We start from the raw sequence: 21,504 nt of genomic DNA, 5'->3' as shown, positions 1-21,504 counted from the left end.
AAGGCATAACCTTGTCTCGAGGTTCAACGGGGGAAGGATCTTCCTTGGAACCTTGTTGCGGGACAAGTGTGGTTCTTTACAGCTATGGAGTGTGTGGCTGCTAGCTGCCACTTCTCCATCAAGTCTGCATCTGGTGACATCAGGGCACCCAGGGTGATCGCCCTTGTGACTTGGGACTCTTGTCCAGCTTGACACTTTCCTCGCCTTTGCCACAAGCTGTAATCTAATCTGAAGCTGAGGCTCTTGCACCCACCACTTTGTAGCAGCCAGTAGCAAGCTTGTGTCCCAGGCATGTGGGCTGACATGATAAAGTGACCCAAGGGAGGATCCCACCCATGTCCCTGCCATCTGTCCACATGCCCAGAACGGAACCTGACAGGTACTGCAGAGACACACAGCCACAGCCAATGAGCTGACATGGGCCATTTCCCCATCTTGACCTACAAGGTCGTTCATTTAGAAACGGAACAGCAGACGCTGGAGAAACCAAGCGCCTCCATCCCCAAAAAAGGCCTCTGCGAAGGGCAGCAGACGACCCAGAACCCTTGCCGTGGGTACTCATATCCCTTGTGTGAGAGCACAACCCAGCGACTCCTGGAGAAGGAGGAGAATGTGGCCAAGGGAAGGACAGCCCTGCCCGGAGAGCTGACGACAGGATCCTTATCTCCTGCTGCCTTGCTCACTTGTACAGCCTGCATTGAAATCTCTGTGTTTCAAACACCAAGTTCGATGCTTTGGCACATAATATTTGTGGTAACCACCATGGAAATGTCCTTCGCTGGTTTTCAGTGCTCAGTGTCGACCTCTGGCAAAACACAGAGGCTTAATTGAATTTAGAGAGCAGGCTATAAATGTTTTAAAGTTTATAAAGTGAGAATAAATAATAATGAAAGTAATAAAACCTCAGGGCTGGAAGAGAGAAAAAACAAACACATTAAACATCCTAATTTACTTGCCGAGAAAGTTAATATACAGTATCTAAAGTTAATAAATCATTAGAGGTTTAACTATATTATTTTAGGACAAAAGTAAACTAATTAAAGAGTCAAAAATATGTAAGTAGAAAACCAGAAAATGCAAAATAACAGAAATAAGAAGTACTTGTAAGGATTAAATATTTCACCTGTACAGCACAGAGCATATACTAAAACTAGTTGGCCAAGAAATACATGAAGAGTTTATAAACATAATAAACGAACAGCCAACAAATACATGCAAAAAGTTTCTACCTAAACAATGCAGCAGCAATTAGCATGTGTTTGGCACAGTGGTTAGGAAGCCACTTGGGGGCCTGGGTTTGAGTCCCCGCCCCGCTTCCCGCTAATGCGTATCCTGGGAAGCAGCAGGCATGACTCCAGCACCTGGGTCTCTGCCACCCACATGGGAGACTTGACCCAACAAGTAAATAAAATAAGGTTTTTAAAAAGGTTCTAAGGGGCTGGTGCTGTAACATGTAAAGCAGCCATCTGCAGCACTAGCGACCCATTTGGGCACTGGGGAGAGTCCCAGCTGCTCAGCTGCTTCACTTCTTATCCAGCTTCCTGCGAGGGCACTTGGGAAAGCAGCAGCAGACGGCCCGACTGTTTGGGCTCCTGCAGCCATGTGGGTGACCTGGAAGAAGATCCTGGCTCCTGGCTTTGGACTAACCCAGCTCCAGCCATTGCAGCCATTTTGGGAGTGAACCAGCAGATGAAAAACCTCTCTTCCTTTATCTCTCTCATAATTCTACCTTTTAAATAAAAAATAAACATTTTTTAAAGATCTTAATTGTTTAAGGTTATTAAAAACAAAAACAATAACTGAGGCCAAGGGGGACCATCTTCTGGTGCAGCTTGAAGTGGGCAGTCCTGGAGGACAACAACACCGCAAGCGTCACGGAGAACACCGCTGCTGACACAGCCCGAGGTTTGCTGCATCCATCTGAAAGGCTGGTCCACAGAGAGAAAGGGAGTGATAGAGAAATCTCATCGCTGGTTCATTCCCCAAATGGCCTCACCAGCCACCACTGGGTTGGCCTGAAGCCAGGAGTTCTTCCAGGTCTCCCACATGGATTCAGGGGCTCTTGGACTTGAGCTGTTGCTCACTGCTTTTCCAGGTGCAGTAGCAGGGAGCTAGGATGGAGCGGAACAGCCGGGACTCAGATTAATGCCCCATATGGGATGCCCCATAGGACTAAGGCAGCAGCTTAATCCAGTGCACCACAATGCCAGCTCTTTTCATTGCTTTTTAGTCCAACTCTGAGAGAGAAAGGTTTCTCAATGTCAAGGGAAACAATAAAACCAAACCACACAGACTAAAATAATGAAAGCGAAGTTCAAAATTCACTGAAGGATACCAATACCCAGCAAGCTGGGCTGTGTATGAGAGCAGAGCAAAGGTGTGTGCTGTTCATAATGACAGCAGACCAGCCCAGCACCTGCAGGAGACAGAGAAGCACTGAAACCAAACCCCCAAGAGCCCGAGGGTACACTATTCCTTAGTGATGTCTGTGCAAGAACGTGAATTGCACTAGGCCAGATCCCGCTACAGGCACTTCAGCAGAACACACATTTACCATGGGAGGCTCAGCAAAGCCACAAAGAAAAGGCCAATCACTGACGAACCATCAAAGAGGACTCTGCTAGCTCCAGGACCCTGCTCAGCTTCCCAGGGAACGCTGCTGAGCCTCAGCCTGGCTCCTGTCCTGGCCTCAGCTGAGCAGTGGGTGAACAGGCAGCAGTCTGTGGCCAGTTGCACTCGTGGCTCCTGGCTCAGTCCCAACTACTGTAAGTGCTTGGCATGGGCGGACACTCTGTTAAACACATTTAGACATAGAGGTGCCATCCATACTGGCACCCCCAGGCCCAGGTGTGTACCCAAGGGAACTGAAGACTGTGTCCCCAGCAGAATGAAGTGAGAATGACCCTGGCATATGTCAATGGAGGCACATCTGGCCAATGGAAACCAAGTGGGCCTAATGAAGGAGCCTTGGAAACGTGCTAACTGAAGGAGACCAGATCGTATGATTCCAGTCATGTGAAATAGCCAGAATGGGCAATTCCAGGGCCAGAGAGCAGATCAGGGCTTGGCTCAGCTGGGAGCCTGTGGCCTAGAGGGACTGCCACAAGGAGACCAAACCAACCACCCTGGAACAGCTCATGGTGGTTGCATAACCTTGTGGGTATACTAGAAAAACACTGAATTATGCAGCTTAAAACGATGGATGTTTGTGGTATGTGAAGTGTTTCTCTACCCAAAAATATAAATTATAAAAAGCAATGAAACAACTTCTCCAAAGCAATTATATTGTCACTGTATCTTATTTCAAAAACTCTTCAAAAAAAATGTCCATAGATGTAAGTACAAGACCAAGATGGTGGAAGTACAAGAACGGAATACAGATTGGTAATATTGGTATTGGCTGAAGAGCTCACAAGAAGACACAAAGAAAGTGGAAAGGCAGTGGAGGAAAAATACAAGAAAAGGACATGAGATTCATTAAAAAAAAAAAAAATAGAGACCACTACTATCCCGAAATGCGCAAGTTCTCTGATCTCAATTCTCACTGCACTGGTAGTCACCTTTCACCCAGCAATAAGGGAAATGGGGTTTGTCTCAGGGATTCCAGCTCCCTCCTGCCCCAGGGGAGCAACACTAAATCAGGGCACACACTGCTGGGAAGCCATGAGGCCCTGTGCCAGGAGCAGGGAGCCAGAGATGAGTGGTACCCAGTTGGCTTTTAAGCAATGCAGACTGCTGACGGGGCACAATGGCCGCAACTGGCGGATTGTGGCAGGGATCTCCCAGGTGCTGAGTGCTTTATCGTTTCTGATCTGGCAGTAACCCAGGAGGCATCACCCATCTCAGCTTGTAGCTGAGCAAACAAAGCCTGATGACAAAGCAGCAGACAGACCAAGATCTAGCGCAGCCTTGTGAGCTGCGGGGTGGGGGTTCCAAGCCAGGTCCACGGGACTCCAGTTACCCACGTTGTTCTCTCGTAGCCGTCTTCTCTCTGGCTTCCAGTCTTTTCTTGTTCGGTTTCTTTTTTTACTTTCTCTATTCAGCGATGAAAATGCATCAGTGTGAGGTCAGTGTTGAGAGGAGATAGATGTGACTTGTGAAATAGTTTGGCTCTTGTGCTTTCATGCTTCTGTTTTCATCTTGGCTCACTGACTGATCAGGTCCCTGTTAGCGCCTGCTGCATCTCGTGGGAGCCGCAGCACCAACAGAGTGACTTACTGTAGAACGTCCCTTTGTATCCAAATGACCCATCCCATCCCCCCCGCACCACCCTTTTCCTCCAAGCCCGTTTTTGACAGAAGATGTTTGCTGGTTGGAGGGCAGCAGCCTAGCCTTCTGTGTTTGCAGATGGCCAGGCTGATGGATGGATGAAGTCACGGAGTAGGTGTGTGCTCTTGCTATTGCCTAGTCATACTATTCTCATCCTTTATACCCTAATTTAAGAATTTTAAAGAAAGATCTATTCATTTATTATTTGAAAGGCAGAATGAGAGAGAAGCAGTGAGGAAGAGAGAGTGAGTGAGCTTCCATCTTGTGGGTCACTGCCCGGAGGTCTGTGGCAGAGCGGGATCACCTGTGGGTTTCTCATGCACACTGCGTCATCTGCTTCCTTCTCGTTGATAGGGAGTGAGAGCAGAAGTGGTGTAGCCAGGACTCTAACAAGAAATGCTGACTTGGTAATGGCAGTTTAACCCACTGAGCCACCATGGAGAGACCTTTTTTTTTAAACATCGGAATTTAGAGACTATGTCTGCCCTTGAAATTCTCCTTCCTTTAGCTACTGCACCAACACCTGCTTGTGGTTCTCCTTCCTCTCCCATGGCTGCTGTGCCACCTCCAGCCTGTCACAGGGAGAGCACAAATCAAAAGTGGCTGAAGAGGAGATGGAGTGTGGTGCAGGGAATTAGGCCACCTCATCAGACACCCACATCGCCTAGCAGACAGCCAGCTCAAGTCCTGTCGCCTCTGCTTCCAGCCCAGCTTCCTGCTAGCACACCTGGGAAACAGTGGTGATGGCTCAAGGATCTGGTTCCCCACCACCCTTGTGGGAGACTTGGATGGAATTTTATGCTTGTGGCTCTAGCCTGGCCCAGCGGGCTTGCAGGCAAAGAGGAGAGAATGCAGAGCAGCAAGGAGTTGGGCAGTGAGGGGATCCAGGACCGGAGAGTTCAAGGCAAGAAGTAGGGAGCACGGGAGTCACTGGGAGCCGCTGGGAGCCACTGGAAGAAGCTGGGAGAAGCTGGGAGCCGCTGGGAGCCACTGGGAGCCACTGGGAGAAGCTGGGAGCCACTGGGAGCCGCTGGGAGAAACTGGGAGCCGCTGGGAGAAGCTGGGAGCCACTGGGAGCCACTGGGAGAAGCTGGGAGCCACTGGGAGCCACTGAGAGAAGCTGGGAGAAGCTGGGAGCCACTGGGAGCCACTGGGAGCAGTCTGGACTTAGGAGTTCCAGAGAGGCTGTGTGCGCTTCTCTCAGATTTCTCGGACACACTTCACACCACGCACCTGCTGTTCTGCTTCCCCAAGTCACACTGTCCCTCCTCTTCTACTTCCTTACACATGGCCAGCATCACGTCTTCCCACAATCCGGCCACATGAGCAGAGTCCATCAGCCTGGACTCAGCTCTGCCACTTAGCAGCCGTGCACCCTAAGGTAAGCAAACACCCCTTCTGCTCCTTGTTTCCCTCTCACAGACCACAGGGGAAACCGAGTCCACACAGATGATAAGCTCCATCACCAGGAGTGTATCTACACTGCGAATATCACTGTCCCCAGGCCGTTCCTCTTCAGCCACAGAAAAAAACAAATAACCGTCTCATGCATGACTCTAGAGGATGTACCAATGGGAGCCCAGCTCAGAACTGCAGGTCAGCCAAAGCTGCCACCAGCAGAGAGGACCCTACAAAAGCAGGCAGGGGGCTGACCTGGCTCGATGAATGGCCTCTGTCCACTCTCGGCCGTCCTGCTCCTCCTCACAGCGCAGCTCCAGCGGCTTCTGTCCCTCGTGGCCAAAAAGGACAGTGAAGTAATACTGGAAAGAAGGAACAAACACGGACGTGAGTTACTGCTGAAGTGTCACGGCAGAAAGGCAGCAAGTATGTGCCAGCATGGGGTCTGTATTGACCACCGCCTCATGGTCAGGGAAGCGGAGGCCCGGGCAGTGAGCACGCCTCTGGAAGGTGCCTTGGATGCATTCTAACACCCTTCAGGAAAAGTTAACCCGCAACCCTAGAGCAATGTATCTTTTTACACACATGCAAAAAAGGGGGCACAGCACAGATCTGCCCATGCACAAAGACTGAAGCTAACACATGTTTTAAAAAGTTATTTTTTTATTCTAAAGTCAAATATACAGAGAGGAAAAGAGACAGAGAGGAAGATCTTCTATCTGATGATCCACTCTCCAAGTGGCCACAATGGCTGGAGCTGAGCCCATCCAAAGCTAGGAGCCAGGAGCCTCTTCCAGGTCTCCCACACGGGTTCAGGGTTGCAAGGTTTTGGGCCGTCCTTGACTGCTTTCCCAGGCCACAGGCAGAAGGTGGGTGGGAGGCGGGGCCTCTGGGACACAACCTGGCACCCATATGGAATCCTGATACATGCAAGGTGAAGATTTTGGCTACTAGGCTACCATGCCAGACCCACTAACACACTTCTTAAACTTTCCTCTCGTGGGAGAGATAAAGCACTCCGGGAGACGGAAGCCCGCACCACTGCACTGGGGAATTCTCAGGCCTTTTTTACTCCAAAGCTTTATGTCTCCTGCAGCCTTTCAAACCACCAGCAAGTCCTTTTGCCCCTGGCATTCTAAGAGCCCAGCCTCAACACCATACCCCAGAGCGACACGTAAAATAGCCTCCACTTGCCACATGACAGGAAACCCAGCCCTGCTGGAGACTACAGCAAGATCAAAACTGCTTCTCAGTGGAGGTGGCTTCTAAATTATTGTTGGATCACACAAAGTGGGATCAGAACACTGAGATCTCTGTCATATGCACTCTATTCATAACCAACCCAGATATTCCTTAACAGGTGTTTGAGTAAACCAATGGCCCATCCATAAAAGAGAGTACCACTCAGCATCAACTCAGATGGCTAGCAGTGAGGTGGGTAAAGAAAGCCATCTCAACAGGTTACACACTGTGGGACTGTGTGCCCGGGAACAGATCAGAGTCGCCAGGGCCAGGAGTGTGTGCCTGGGACAGATCAGGGGTGGTCAGGGCCAGGAGTGTGTGCCCGGGACAGATCAGGGTCGCCAGAGCCATGAGTGTGTGCCCAGGAACAGATCAGGGGTGGTCAGGGCCAGGAGTGTGTGCCCGGGACAGATCAGGGTCGGCCAGGGCCAGGAGTGTGTACCCGGGACAGATCAGAGTCGCCAGGGCCAGGAGTGTGTGCCCGGGACAGATCAGGGTCGCCAGAGCCAGGAGTGTGTGCCCGGGAACAGATCAGGGTCGCCAGGGCCAGGAGTGTGTGCCCGGGACAGATCAGAGTCGCCAGGGCCAGGAGCATGTGCCCGGGACAGATCAGGGTCGCCAGGGCCAGGAGTGTGTGCCCGGGAACAGATCAGGGTCGCCAGGGCCAGGAGTGTGTGCCTGGGACAGATCAGAGTCGCCAGGGCCAGGAGTGTGTGCCCGGGACAGATCAGAGTCGCCAGAGCCAGGAGTGTGTGCCCGGGAACAGATCAGGGTCGGCCAGGGCCAGGAGTGTGTGCCCGGGACAGATCAGGGTCGGCCAGGGCCAGGAGTGTGTGACTATAAAGAACTGGCACAGGGGACCAGTGGAGAGGAGGTTCTACAACCTGACTATACAAGTGACAAGCTGCTGAGTCCAGCAAAGCAAACAGTACTTGCTCATCTCCACCTCCCCATATTTCCAAGTTGAAGTCCTCTCCAATTTTCTGACCAGTGAGAGCAGATCCATAGCACAATTTTAGAACAAGCTGAGAAAACTCCCAAACTGGATCAAATACACAAAGTTAAGCACAAAAAAGGGGGTGGGGAGAATTCCCAGGTGCTAGAAACAAAGATAAAAGGCGGTTTGGGAAGTGAGGGGTACCAGCTTGGGCCCTCACCAGTTGGGATATGGAATTCTAGCATCCAAGGGGCGCGGGCAGAGGGACCACCTTAACACCAGATCACGTGAATGATTTTATCTCCCTGCAACAGAGACCAGCAAAACCCCATGACAAAGCCAAATATCTTGGGGTAATTTGCAAATGCACCAGGTTCTAATGGAAAACAATGAAACCATATGTGGATTCAAAACAAGACGGGTGCACGCCACTGTGTCTCTGAGTAGAACAGCGATAAGCAGAACTCAACATCCAGAAATATTGACGGAAGACTGACAATTTCAGTACAGAAAAACAAACCTGCATAATAAAACTACTGCAATCAATGCATAAAGACATAAAGGAAATTGGGAAAAGTAGATGTAATTCATATAAAAGGGATACTTTTCTCACTATATCATGTAATTTTCCTTTTAGCCTATTCATAAAGCAAGCCACATTCATCGCTGTGTTATTTTTACACTAACTCAGCCTTGAACTGCATTTCATTTCTTGCAGTTCTTCCATAAGCTCCCCTCCTCTTTACAAAAGGGAATTAGCTACAGTGTCTAAGGAAATGCCAGACTTTGTTCGGGCTTTGAATGTGAATCTTCAAGCCCGGGCCTGTACTATACACACTGCCTCCTGCTGGGAGCCTCACTGGGAGGCTTGTGTCTGGCCTCTGTCCAGGGTCCTGCCACAGCGACAGACAGGCCTCCAAGCGCCTGTGACTCCAGGTCCCCCTCAGCCCCTGGTTAAGGCGCTGAGCCTGGCTCTGAACCCAGGCCATTCCTGCCTGTGCTTTTTTTGCCCTTCATTTCCAACCTTCTCGGCACCCAGGATTGCCACGGAGCTCACAGACCTGGGGCGGGAGCAGGTATCACATGACTGCTCTCAGGCACAGCTGCGCCACCTCAGATTCTTGGGGCAGATTTGACCCTTCACTAACATCTAGAGCAAGGTAGCAAGGGCACTTGCTCCTGGCACTGGCCCCTCTGCACCCATGAGGAGACAGCTTCCTACTTCTCCACAGGAGACCTGAGGGAGATGGCGAGGAAGAGCAGGGGTGGCTGCGGAGGTGGGTGCAGTTTCCTTTGTCATCAGCTCTCATCAACTGTAGAGCCAGGCAGGGGAGCGGGCTTGGTAGTGCTCCCGTCCCCTCCCCATGCAGAGTTCTCCTGCGTGGATGTGGGCCAATGCTGATGCACCGTTACAGATAGAGCCCGTCCGCTCCTCTCCTCTCCGTGTTGGACCCTCCCTGGGCTTTGACCCACGCGGTGTCATGTAGCTACCTCTGCTGGGTGTTATTTTGGGGCTGACAAAAATGCTCTGGGAATAGATCACAGTGACGGGAAACAAGGCAGTACCAGTCTGTGTGCGGAAGGGTTTGGAGAAAACAGGGGCTGTCCTTCTAAGGAAAATAGGAAATTTTTCTGTTTGAATAAGAAGCAGACCGGCATCTACTCCAAAGTCATGCCCTGTTGTTCGGGTTCCAGCTCATGTCCAGGGGCAGCTCTGGGAAATTAAGTCCTAAACACTGAAATGACAAAGTGCTAGGAGGAATGTCGTAACTCCACATCCAGAAAGCCCAAGAAGGCAGAAGGGGACGGGACCCACATCTGTCCCCACCAACACTCTAGTCGGTATTCAGACTGGGTTCTAGGTTCTTTCCTGAGACGCCACCTGCTCTACCAGGTGCTCAGTCTACTCATTTGCCTGGCACTCTGTCTGAGAAGACAAGGACTCCTGGGCAGCCGTGCCCAGTAGCAGTTTTACTACCTTGGGTAAACTCCAGAAACCTCTGAACTACAGATGTCCAGAACTGGTGAGTCTTATGATCTACACCTCCATTTTTTAAGCAGGGGAAATTACCAGCAGTTACCTGGAAGTGGGGGACACACGTGGGTAAATTCTCTGGTTGACTCAACTCTAGCCATTCTTCTCCACTCATGAAACCATCTCCCCTCGTTTTCAGCCTTAGCGGGCTGGTGTGCTCTCATCTGCTCTTTATTCCATGAATGTTGACTGATAAAACATTGTGCTAAGCCTTTAAAGGATTTAAAAAAAAAAAACCAAACTGCCCTCTGTCCTAAGAAAATCACCCTCAAGTCCTTCCGAATACAGAGCCAGCTGTTTCCCATCACGCTGTGCCTCTGGTTTCTTTATTCATTCACCCAGACTCCCTGCTTGGGGCAGGTTACATCAGCAAAGCGAACAAGTCACCGCTGCATCCTAGAACTCCACACCTTCTCCCAGTCCACTCTCCTGCCCTCCATCTCCACTGCTCCGCAGCTCAGAGCTGACTGAGCCTCCTGGGGTGCAGGGTTCCAGCTGTGTGCCAAGGACTCCCTGGGCAGCCTTTCCCATGGAGACAGAAGGCTCCCAGGAGGCCACTCAGAGTCCTTGACCCTAAAGAGACCAGTGAAGAGCTTAAGTAGACAAGGATGGCCTCCCTCAGTGAGGAGGAGAAGGGAGACAGCGCAGAGGTTGCAAGAAAGAAACACAGCAGAGGGGGCAAGCAGAGAGCGCGTGGAAGGAGACAAGAAGGTGGAGAGGAGGGAAGGAGTCTATACAATGCCACAAAGAGACCACCAACAGGTTGCCCGGCAAACAACTTGGCACTTCTGACAGCTGAGGTGTCCCACCCATGGCCCCAGCCCCGAGCTGGCAGCAGGAGAGGCTCACATTTCACCGTGAAGAACACTGCAGCCTACTAGGCAAGCACACACAAGGTGGCCTCGGCACTCCAGTTCTGGCTGCAAGACCACACTAAGTGCCGTTGGCACAAGGTGAAGCAATGGACATCATGGCAGGTTTAGAAGGCAGGTGGCAAAAGGGACCTTCGCTCCCTCAAGGGCATGAAAAGGTCACATTTAAAATGACTGAGCTCTTGGAGATAAGATTTCTGCTCAGGGATTGTGTGCTGAGTCCCCAATCCACCACCACCCTCCACATGCTATCTGGAGAACAGGGAACTTGACCCGTGTTCCCCACTTTGGGCCTGGCCAAGTATAACAGTGGAAGGCTGGCCCGTGGCAGCTCATTGCTGGGGAGCCAGGAACAGGAGCTATGTTCAGAAACACTCAAAGGGGCTGTTTCTTTTGGACCACAAGTTGGCCACATCCCAAGAAGGCAATGTGTGCTTGGCTTAGAGCTGGCTGAAAGGGCAGTCGCAACAGCAGCCTGCAGGGCCCAAGAACCACAGCAGCAAAGTGTCAGGATCCTGCTCGGTGCCGACCACACCTGACAGGCAAGACGGAGGGCAGAGGAGCTGCATCGCAGGGGGCACCCCAGCCCCGGGGGCCTGAGACCTCAGCCACACTCAGAGAAAATGCACACAGGTTGGGTCCAGACAGTGCACCGAACCTGCCGCAGACCTTATCCCGAGCCTGCAGAGAACAGGCTCCTCGGAACCGCTCAGAAAGGCAGACCCCAAAGCCAAGGCCACTTTCTCCTTGCTGTCCCCCACTCAGTCATCAGCCACCCTGAGTGTCCCCAGGAGTCTAGGCCCCAGACACCTCTCAGATATTAATTCCCCACTCCCATAAAGCAGCATCATATTCACATATAATTTATACACAGCTTCCGGTACACTTTAAAGCACCTCTGGAGGACAAAGAACACCCAACAGAATGTCCATGCTGTCAGTGGGGCTTCACTGTGTTACAATGTGTGCCCCTGTTGGCATGGCTGTTGTGGCACAGTGCATAAAGCTGCTATCTGTGAACCACATGGATGCTGGCCCGTGAAATTTTGTGTTGCCAAGACCCTTCAGTAGCTGGAACAATATTTAGAATTTCATTTTTAAGGTGTGCCATTAAAGACACATTTTAAAAAGCTCTTGATATACAATTTCATAATTTCTACAGTTTGACACCTACAAACTTGGAATGAAAGAAAATATATACTCATGGAAAGAAATACTCAGTATTCTTTAGGAGGGAAAGTCTTTTGTGACATGTCTGGTTCATATTGGCAATCATCAGTTATTCTGAGCAAATTAAACACTTGCACTGAAGATTATTAATCAGAAACATTGAGTTCATGATTCCATAAAAGTCAAAGTCCTCTAAAGCTGAGTGCTGCGATGGGGACTCTGTTGCCTCTGTCATAGGACCATTTGCACAACCTCCCATCAAATGCTCTACCAACTCCAGGGCAGGCACGCTACTGGGAAAATTACTCTGTCCACTCTCAATGGTCCCTCTACCAGGGTGGGGGCGGCTAGTGCTGCTTTCAAGTCCAAGCATAGGAAGAACAGTGCTGCCTTAGTGTCTAGAACACAGGGAATCCTAACACTGGCTCCAGGAATCCAGAACCCTCAACTGGATTCACAGCTGTTCACCTCTAACGGGAGGCAGGCAGCAGGTTCCAGAAAGGCATAGTCTAGTCTCCTTCCCTTCTGCTCCCTCTCCTGGGGTACTGACATGACTCTGTGGGCCATGTCAAGTCCTCTCCATGCAAAGCAGGGATGGAGCTGAGGAAGGTGACAGGACACCTCATCTCCATTTGAAATGTCACCAAGACCATCAGCAGGTGCAGGTCCTGGGAGCAGCAATGAAGGCACTGCTTGCCACACCTGCATCCTCCATCCAGGTGCCTGGGTCAAGTCCTGGCTGTACCTGTGATCCAGCTTCCTGCCATGGCACACACCAGGAGGCAGCAAGTGATGAACGGCTCAAGGACTTGGGTGATGCTTAGATTGAGTTTCAAGATGCTAGCCTCAGCTTCACCCAGTCCAGACTGTCGTGGGCACTTGGGGAGCAAAACAATGGATGGAAATGCTCTCTTGCTCTGCCTCTTTCTTATCCTTCCCTGCCAAATAAAATTAAAAACAAGAGTCAACACCACTGCCTACTTAGCTAAGCTTCTATCTGCTCTGCCAGGATCCTGTATGGGCACTGATTCGTGTCCCAGCTATTCTACTTCAAATTCAGCTCTCTGCTGATGGCCTGGGAAACAGTGCAGGATGGCTCAAGTCCTTACAACCCTGCACTCATGGGGGAGAGCCTCTTAGCTCCTGGTTCCTGGCTTCAGACTGGCCAAGTTTCAGCCATCGTGGCTATTTAGAGAATGAATCAGAGGATGAAAGATCTCTGTCTCTCCTTTTCTCTGTAATACTGACTTTCAAATAAAAAATTTAAAATCTTAAACAAAAAAAGAATAGCATTACCAAACACAGGTTATGATCTAATTTGGTAAGAACTCCCAATTTCCAAGGTCCAGACATTAAAAAATATTAAAGCCATAAACAAGCCAGAACGATGCCCTTTCTGGTTATGCTGTTGCTTCCCTGAGAACTAATTCCTTCCTGCATCCAAGAGCGCTTCCTCCCCCTTTCACAACGAGAGCTGGCTGTTATCTCCCTCCTGTTCTCCCCTGCAACCCAAACACTTGTGTTTCACACCATTAATCAGACAGAGTGGAACAGACGCTAGACCACGCTGAGTGAAGTCAAAGAAACCTGACAAATACCTTGCATGCACGCAGTCAGAGTGGACGCCACTGTTGTGTCCCTGGACGGACACCAGGACTCCCACGACCTCCTGCAGCCCCAACACTAAAGGCTGCAGTCAGTGTCCAGAGCGAGGGCCTTGTAGGGACAGTGCTGGCTTTCCTAGGAGCCTCTGTGTGGTGATACCCTCTATGCTAACAGGAATCTCAGCTGCTCCAGGAGAGCTGGGTATCCCCAGTCTGCAGGATCTGCCATCGTGGAGCTGTTTCCCTTCTGCATGGTCTGCCTCTGTGGGAAACTCTAAGTGGAACACCAATTTGGCTGTTGGGTTAGAAGTCACCTTCCCTGGCGGAAGATCTTTGTGAATCGCAGGCACTAAAGACTTGTCTGTAAGCTGTGAACACACTTCCGCCACTTAAAGAGAAATTGTACAGTAGAAGAGATGAGTTTCTTGGCATGTGTTATCTTGCAAACACATTCAATACCTCAGAAATCTGCCAGTGTACGCCAGCTCCACCCCCATGATAGCAAAGCAAATAGGCACACTGGACAAGGCACTGTGCATGGGAGATCGGGCTTGGCTGGAACAGGCTTGGGAAAAACCAGAATCTGCGAGTTATGGACCTGTTGAATTACCACACAGTGGAGCTGGCACCAGCGAATGCCCTCACAAGGATTGTATGTAATTGCTCATTTGCTGCTCAGATAGGCTGGGCATACCTACCAGACTCCAGAGTGAAAAGGGAGAGAATGTAAAGGAGATTCTGGGAGCCCCTGGATGTCATCAGGGGAGGGTCTCAGGCCCTGCCAGGTGATGTGAAGGACTCTGTAAGCTGGGAGAGGCCTTGTTCCCAGGAGCCGGAAGCTGAGACATTTGGACAATGAACACAGACAATGGAGGAGAGCTGGGGTAAGCAAGGAGTCAGGGACATCCGTAGCCAATGTGCTAATGAGATTTCACCTTGTATTTCCTGTGTTGGCTTCACATAAAACTCCTGTGACCCACAAGAGCATAACCACTGACCTGAGCTCTGCCAGCCCACCATGTGACGGCTTCCGGCTATAACACGATGGATGGTGAGGAAGTGAACCTCTGCTCTCCCATGCTTCTGTCCCAGGGAAACCCTACAGAATAAGGTAAGATCACAGCAGAACGAGGTGGATGGGCCAGCCTGCCAGCCTGCCAGCCTGCCATGGGAAGCAGAACCTAGTGTCTGGGAAGCCCCCAGGGTGCAGGAGCTGGGAGACCATGTGGTGGGACACTGAGGATAAGGATGGCCAGGGTGGAGGCAGAGCCCTGCTTACACAGGCTCTCTGCCAGCAGGGGCTGTTAGTACAAGCTGGCAAAAGGAAGGACCACACTCCCAGCACACAGACCTGCAACCTCACAACTCCTTTGTCCCGGCTCTGGGGGTCCCGATTGCTTACACCAGAGCTACCTCCCTACCCAGTGCACTGGCAGCATGATGTAAGAGCCACCACCTCTGGACCGGCCATGAACCTGTGGCCCATTTCCCACAGACCTGGAAGTCAAGCCACCCAGAAAATAACATGCTCCAGAAAAACAAAGTGCCCTCCTCCAGGAGCCCCATTCGGAAGCCACCTTTCCTTAGGATGATGGAGCTTGGAGCTAAGCAGTGGCCAACAAACAACCCCAATTTCTCCAGCGACTGCAGCCACTGGATGCCCAGATAAACACACATGCCAAGTGCATGCATCAAGCCGTCCGCCCACCCCACCACACCAGCTCCCTGAGGAGGGAGGAGAGAACATGAGGCAGGAGCACAGAAGCACTGGGATTCCAGAATCCAATCAGCAACCAGACGGAGAATGGATTTTTCTAGAAGGGGGAGAAACTGCTCCCGGAGGGCTCACCCTTGTACCTCTCATCTCATTACAACTCTTATTGTAATCGCATTTTACCACCACATGATTCTATTGCATTTTACAAATTGACTGATGGTATGATTAACTGTGGCGCAGCTTGCCCTGCATTACACAGGGTGAAACAGCACACAGTTTAAAACGCAGGAACTGAAATGAAATCCCATGTTTCAGAACTGGAGCTGTTGGCTACAGCAGGCAAGGGGCCCGGATTCAAAGCTCCGCTTCCGTCCGGCTCCATCTTGTAGACTTCATTTGCTAGCAGGAGGCAGCTCTTTATGAAAACATTTTTTTTAACCACTCCACAGTCATGTCCAGACTCGGCAACAACATTATTAGTTGTTCCAAAGATAAAGGCTGTTCCAAGGCAGAATTTCACACAGAGGAGGCTTTAAGCAGCCCCATTAGAGTAGAATGTCAAAACTAAAAATGGCTGCACAAAAGCAGGCAAAATCACCATTAGCATTTCCAAACGTATGTTTCAGGTCAACGCTTTAACATCAGGTGCCTTGGTCTACACCAAGCTATCATGGCGGGGGTGGGGCGGGGGCTGGCATTGCAGCACAGCATGTAAAGCCACCACCTACAGTGCTCACACTCCTTGCTAGCCTCAGTTCATGTCCTAGCTGCTCCACTTCCAATCGAGCTGCCTGCTAAGGACCTAGGAAAGCAGCAGAGGACGGCCCGGGGCTCAGGCCCCTGCACCCACAAGCGAGACCCAGAAGAAGCTCCTGACCCTTGGCCCTCTGGGGAATGAACAAGTAAATGGAAGATGCCTCTCTTTCAAATAAATATATATTTAATTTTTAAAAGTTCATGAAAATTGGGATTCAAAGAGGACCTGGTTTTGGTGCAGAAAAATTTAGACATCTATGAAGATGAGAGCATCTTTAGAAAGCTCATGAAAAGTGCATATTTTGAAAAATATATATACATGGATTTCAAAACATTGCACCAAAAGAAGCTTAACTTTTTAGTTTCATTTCTTCCATGCCGTCCTTGAGGTACCCACATATAACAGATTTAGTGTTTTCATGACTTGGTATGAGTTTGATTACTCACACACAGCACAGAGTTCTTCAAACAGTAGCAGAAATACTGTTCAACCTTCTGATTTAAAATGTCACCTTAAACTTTTCTTTATAGCATGTTCAGTATTTTTTTTTTAAGATTTATTTATTTTTAGAGAGAATGAGAGACAGAAAGATCTTCTTTCCACTGGTTCACTCCCCAAATAGCTGCAACAGCCAGAACTGAGCCAATCTGAAGCAAGGAGCCAGGAATTTCTTCTGGGTCTCCCACACAGGTCCAGGAGCCCAAGGCTTTGGACTGTCCTCTACTGCTTTTCTCAGGCCACAAGCAGGGAGCTGGACAGGAATTAGAGCAACCGGGACATGAACCAGTGCCCATATGGGATCCTGGTGGTCACAAGGCAAGGATTTAGCCACTAGGCCATCGTGCTGGGCCCCTCAGTATTCTTGACCACTTCATTGGTCATCGTTTCAAATGTTACACTTGGCTCTTGTATACACACGTATACTATGATTTCTTGAAAACATGGACTGACTGTCACAAATACAGGATTCCTGGCAATAACCAGTGAGTAATGAAAGAAGGGTATACTGTCACGTACATGGCATAGCTCAGTGAAGGCGGTGTTTACACTATATGCCAAACAACATGACGGCCACACCATTCTTACTCGACATTCCCTTCCACACAGGAGACAAGACATGCACTACTCGTCTCTCTGTTTCTGGCTCATTTCACACAGCACAATGGTCTCCATTTTGTTGCAAATGTCAGGGTTTCATTCCTTTTAGTGCTGAGTAATATTCCATCATGCAATGATACCATGTTTTCTTTCTCCAGTCATCAGTTCATGAGCAATCAGGTTAACTCCATAGCTTTGCCATTGTGAGCTGGGCGCCCTTAGGCATGGGTGCAGGCATCTCTCCCATTTGCTGATTTCACTTCCTTCGAATATTTTACCAGGACTGAGACAGCTGGGTCATTTGGGAAACCCATTTTTAGTTTTCTGTGGAATCTCCATGTTGTTTTCCATAATGGTCATGCTAATTTGCATTCCCACCAACTGTGCATCATTTTTGCTGTAAGTTTGCCAGCAATTTTAAATTTTTAGATAAGGATATTACCTCACTGTGGCCTTCATTTACATTTCCCTGATGACTAATGATCCTGAGCATTGTTTCATGTGTTGGCTGTACCTTAAATTTTCTTAATGTTTGCAATAAATAAATTTTACAGTCATTATAAAATATAAATTACACACTATGCATATTTTATTATGCCTTACCTTTCTGGGCTTGTTTGTACGTGCAAATATCCATAATAGCTATTATTTTTAAAAAAACATTTATTTCAACCAATCACTAAGGGGGCCTGGCAAGCATTTTACATGCCTCTCCCAACATTTACGTGGCAACCCTCCAAGGTCAATGTCACACTGGTCTGATAAAGAGATACAGCACGAAGTCGGAGCTAATATGTGGCCTCCCCAACATCTGAAGCATATGTCACTCCTCTCTCAATTGCCATCAACTAAGAGTCAAAAGCACCCACCAGGGCCTGGACCATAAGCCTCCACTGACGGCTCGGCACCATAGCTAGATTGGCTAACCTTGTGCCTTCAAGCACTGGGATCCTATACAGGCATCAGCTTGTGTCCCGGCTGCCCCACTCCCATCCAGCTCGCTGCTTGTGGCTTGGGAAAGCAGTGGAGGGTGGCTTGATGCCTTGGGGTCCTGCATGCACTGGGAGACTCGGAAGAAGCTCCTGGCTTCTGGCTTCAGATTGGCTCAGCTCTGGTCATTGTGGCCACTTGGGGAATAAACTAGTGGATGGAAGCTTTTGCTCTCTGTCTCTTCTCTCTCTGTAAATCTGCCTTTCCAGTGAAAAACAAATAAATCCTTTTTAAAAACAAAAAAACATTCAGGGAGGTTGTAAGCACTTCACAACGACCAGCACTTGGTAACAACCTTTGTAGAATGGTACACGAGACGCTAGGTAATCTGAAAGGAAAATAAGGCACAGTCCTCAGCCACAGGCCGAGACACAGAGACCAGCACACACCTGCACAGTCCTCGGGCTGCGACACAGAGACCAGGACATTCCTGCACAGTCCTCGCAGAGACCAGCACACACCTGCACAGTCCTCACAGAGACCAGCACACACCTGCACAGTCCTCGGGCTGCGACACAGAGACCAGGACATTCCTGCAATGCACTGACTTCAGGAAAGCAGAAGTGATGAAGTGGTACGACTCAAAGAAAGGGAAAGACGACAGCTGTGACAGGAAACACTGTGGGAGCTGATCCCAAAGCTATGGAACAAAACACACAGCTTGCACCGGCAGAGTGACGGGACAACAGACTCCCCACCATGTTCAAACACCAACAGACTCCCCACCATGTTCAAACACGGGGAAAAGAAGTGAGCATTTAGCCTCGTGGTTTAGAATGGTGCATCTTGCAACAACGTGTCCAGGTTCAATTCCCACCTCCAGCCCCTGACCCCAGCTTCCTGCAGGCCCAAGGAGGCGGTACACAGAGGCCGCAGGGACAGCGGTGACAGCTGCAGAGCAGTTACAATCACAAGAATCTGTGACGCACTGTTTTCCATCAGGCCATCTCTGATGAACTTAGTTGGAATTGTATACAAACTGACCAAAAGATAAATCTGAGAGTTAGTTACAGCATGAATTGAATGAAATGTTGGTGAAATTGGGTTTAATATTATAGATCTTGGCTGTGTTTGTGGGATAGGGATTTCTTATGAACTACTGCGATGACAGCCACTTTGTTTGTTTATTGTTTACACTGTCAGACAGTGTTTCCGAAGCCCCACAGTGGGGGCGGTGACGGCGCGTCTCTCCCTGCCACCACAGGAACCTTACCTTCCTACGTCACTCTCTCTTCAGAACATCGCCAGTGGCCTTAGTCCACTTCCAAACAATTTTTTCCACTAACTGGCAGAAGTTCCCAGGGCTCCACACCCCTCCACATCCTTCCTGTGTCAGCTCACTTAAAAATAACTGGCCACGAAATCTTTCAGACTTCAGGAAATCAATTTAGTGGGGAAAAAATCCTGGACCTGACAATCGTGGAGAGTCCGGGGCAGGTCACCTTAGAGGGCTCTCAAAGTGGGACATTAACAAGGGACAAACGTGACTGCTTACCGCCTCTCACAACAGCCTGTGTGCACAATGTGACCAGTCTGGACCACACAGGCTCCCAGCTGGCTTCAGTTCCCTCCCCTAAGAGCCCAAGTCACTTCAACGGAAGCACCAGCCTGCGAGGGGGCACTCAGCAGAAAACCCCCAAGGCAGAAGGAGACCCCGGCATACTGCACCCTCCAGTAGCCACAGCAGAGAACCCCATGTGTTGCTGGTGACCAGAGCCTACAGGAAGGTGGACATTCCTTGGAATATTTGGCTGCCTTTGAGGGTCACCGCTCCCAGTCCCAGGAGAGTCTTTGCGACCCTATTGGATACCAGCAAAAGTCCCTCCGAGACGCCTGCTTAACAATAGGACCAAGTTCCTACCCCGCCCCATGTTCCCAGCCACACAGTCAGCCCCACCTGCCCTTCCGGCCTGCCCCAACATCCTTTTCCAACTTGAGCCTGAGTCTCCTTATTGAATCCAAAAGGAGCCTGGTTCTTCCTTCTTCCAACAAGCTACATCTGGTTCCTCTGACCACGGTGACCTCACACATTCCAGAAACCCTTCCAGGCCACTGAGTCACAAGGACTTTCTCTCTTAAGATCAGAGTCAGACTCAGCCAACCACCTGAAGCATTGGCCCAGGTTTCAGATGCTCAGTCCACCTGCTTCACAGCTGGGGACACTGAGGACTGCAGAGTGAGGCGGGAGGGCTTGCAGCTTCCGCATCAGGCCTTCAGATAGGGTGGAACACCCAGCAAGCCCTCAGGACTGCAGAACAGACGAAGGAAGGGGAGCCGGGTCCAGGCACAGGCAAGCGTGAGGGAGTACATCCATCACACCTGGGCAGCAAAGCCCTGTGACCCCGGTCCTGAGCAATGGCTCCAGGCCACCAGCGCTAAGACCATGGTGCACCCCCATTAGGAACTGCACTAGGGTCAGATGCTAACTCCCTTTGTAACACGCTGTATCCTTCATCTGATGTTTCTTTCATGGTAAATTTAATGCGTGGTGTTTTTTTCCTGTTGGAACAAGATGCCTTGCTTTTAAAAAGCGCTTCTGTGAAAAATGTTTTCTAAATCAGGCTGCAGTCACTAAAACACTGCCCTGCATGCATACACATGTATCTGATTATGTGCACGCACCCTCGCCTGTGAGCACAGACCCCAGCAACAGCAAGCAGCAGCCTGTACATACACACATGTGCATCCACACGCACGCAGTCCCACATGCACTCACACACACGCTCACTTGTGAATGCTCTCAGATCTCCGTAAGAGCGATCAGCAGTCTTGCTGTAAGGACGCCACTTTCAATCTCAGCTCTGCCCCACAGACTGCCAAAAACACCACTTAATGATTCCTACCATGGATGTGCAGAATTGTGTAGAACTACTGGGTGGAACAGGTCAAGACATCATGACCTGAAAACCCACCAGCACATAAGGGATTTCAGAGATGGAATACATTAAAGCCAGACTGCCCCTGTGCTGTGGTGCCAAGGAAGCAATGAAAAAGCCAACGGCAGGAACACTGACCAGCACAGACTCACACCAACAGTCTACACGGGAGGTGGCTCACAGTGACCGCGTATCACAAGCGTTGGTTTACTGGGACTAGAGACACCCGAGGAACAGGTGCGCAGCTCCAGAACATTCCGTGATTTAGACAAATGTACAAAAGCGAATACAATACATCTAGAAAATGCTGATGTCACTGGCCGCCTTCCTGAGGAGTGGGGGCAGGGGATGATACACAGGGGTGCCGGGCGAGGAGGGGGGCTCAGGAGGAGTCCTATTTGTCCCCATCTCACACCTACAGGTGCAAAGCCTCCCCTACCCAACACGGCAGACATGCATGAATGAAACCTGCGTCCAGGGACCCTACAGTGACGGCCAGACAAGAGCCTTAGAAAACTCTGGAGGGATCCACAGGTGTGA

At 50.1% G+C, this 21,504-nt stretch overlaps 1 protein-coding gene across 2 annotated transcripts in view; it reads right to left on the bottom strand.

The window, feature by feature from the left end:
• The window catches only part of RASGRF2 (Ras protein specific guanine nucleotide releasing factor 2), a 98,267-nt gene that overhangs the window by 61,666 nt on the left and 15,097 nt on the right, over window positions 1-21,504 (bottom strand). For both annotated transcript variants that reach the window (XM_040985981.1, XM_040985983.1), the window contains exon 2: window positions 5,923-6,029. In XM_040985981.1, the coding sequence (XP_040841915.1) occupies window positions 5,923-6,029 (107 nt within the window). The remainder of the gene's footprint in view (window positions 1-5,922; window positions 6,030-21,504) is intronic.

The sequence above is a fragment of the Ochotona curzoniae genome, unplaced genomic scaffold (genome assembly GCF_017591425.1).
Source record: "Ochotona curzoniae isolate NIBS_2020 unplaced genomic scaffold, NIBS_Ocur_1.0 contig_4501, whole genome shotgun sequence".
NCBI lineage: Eukaryota > Metazoa > Chordata > Mammalia > Lagomorpha > Ochotonidae > Ochotona > Ochotona curzoniae.
This window is presented reverse-complemented; position numbering and strand designations above follow the sequence as displayed.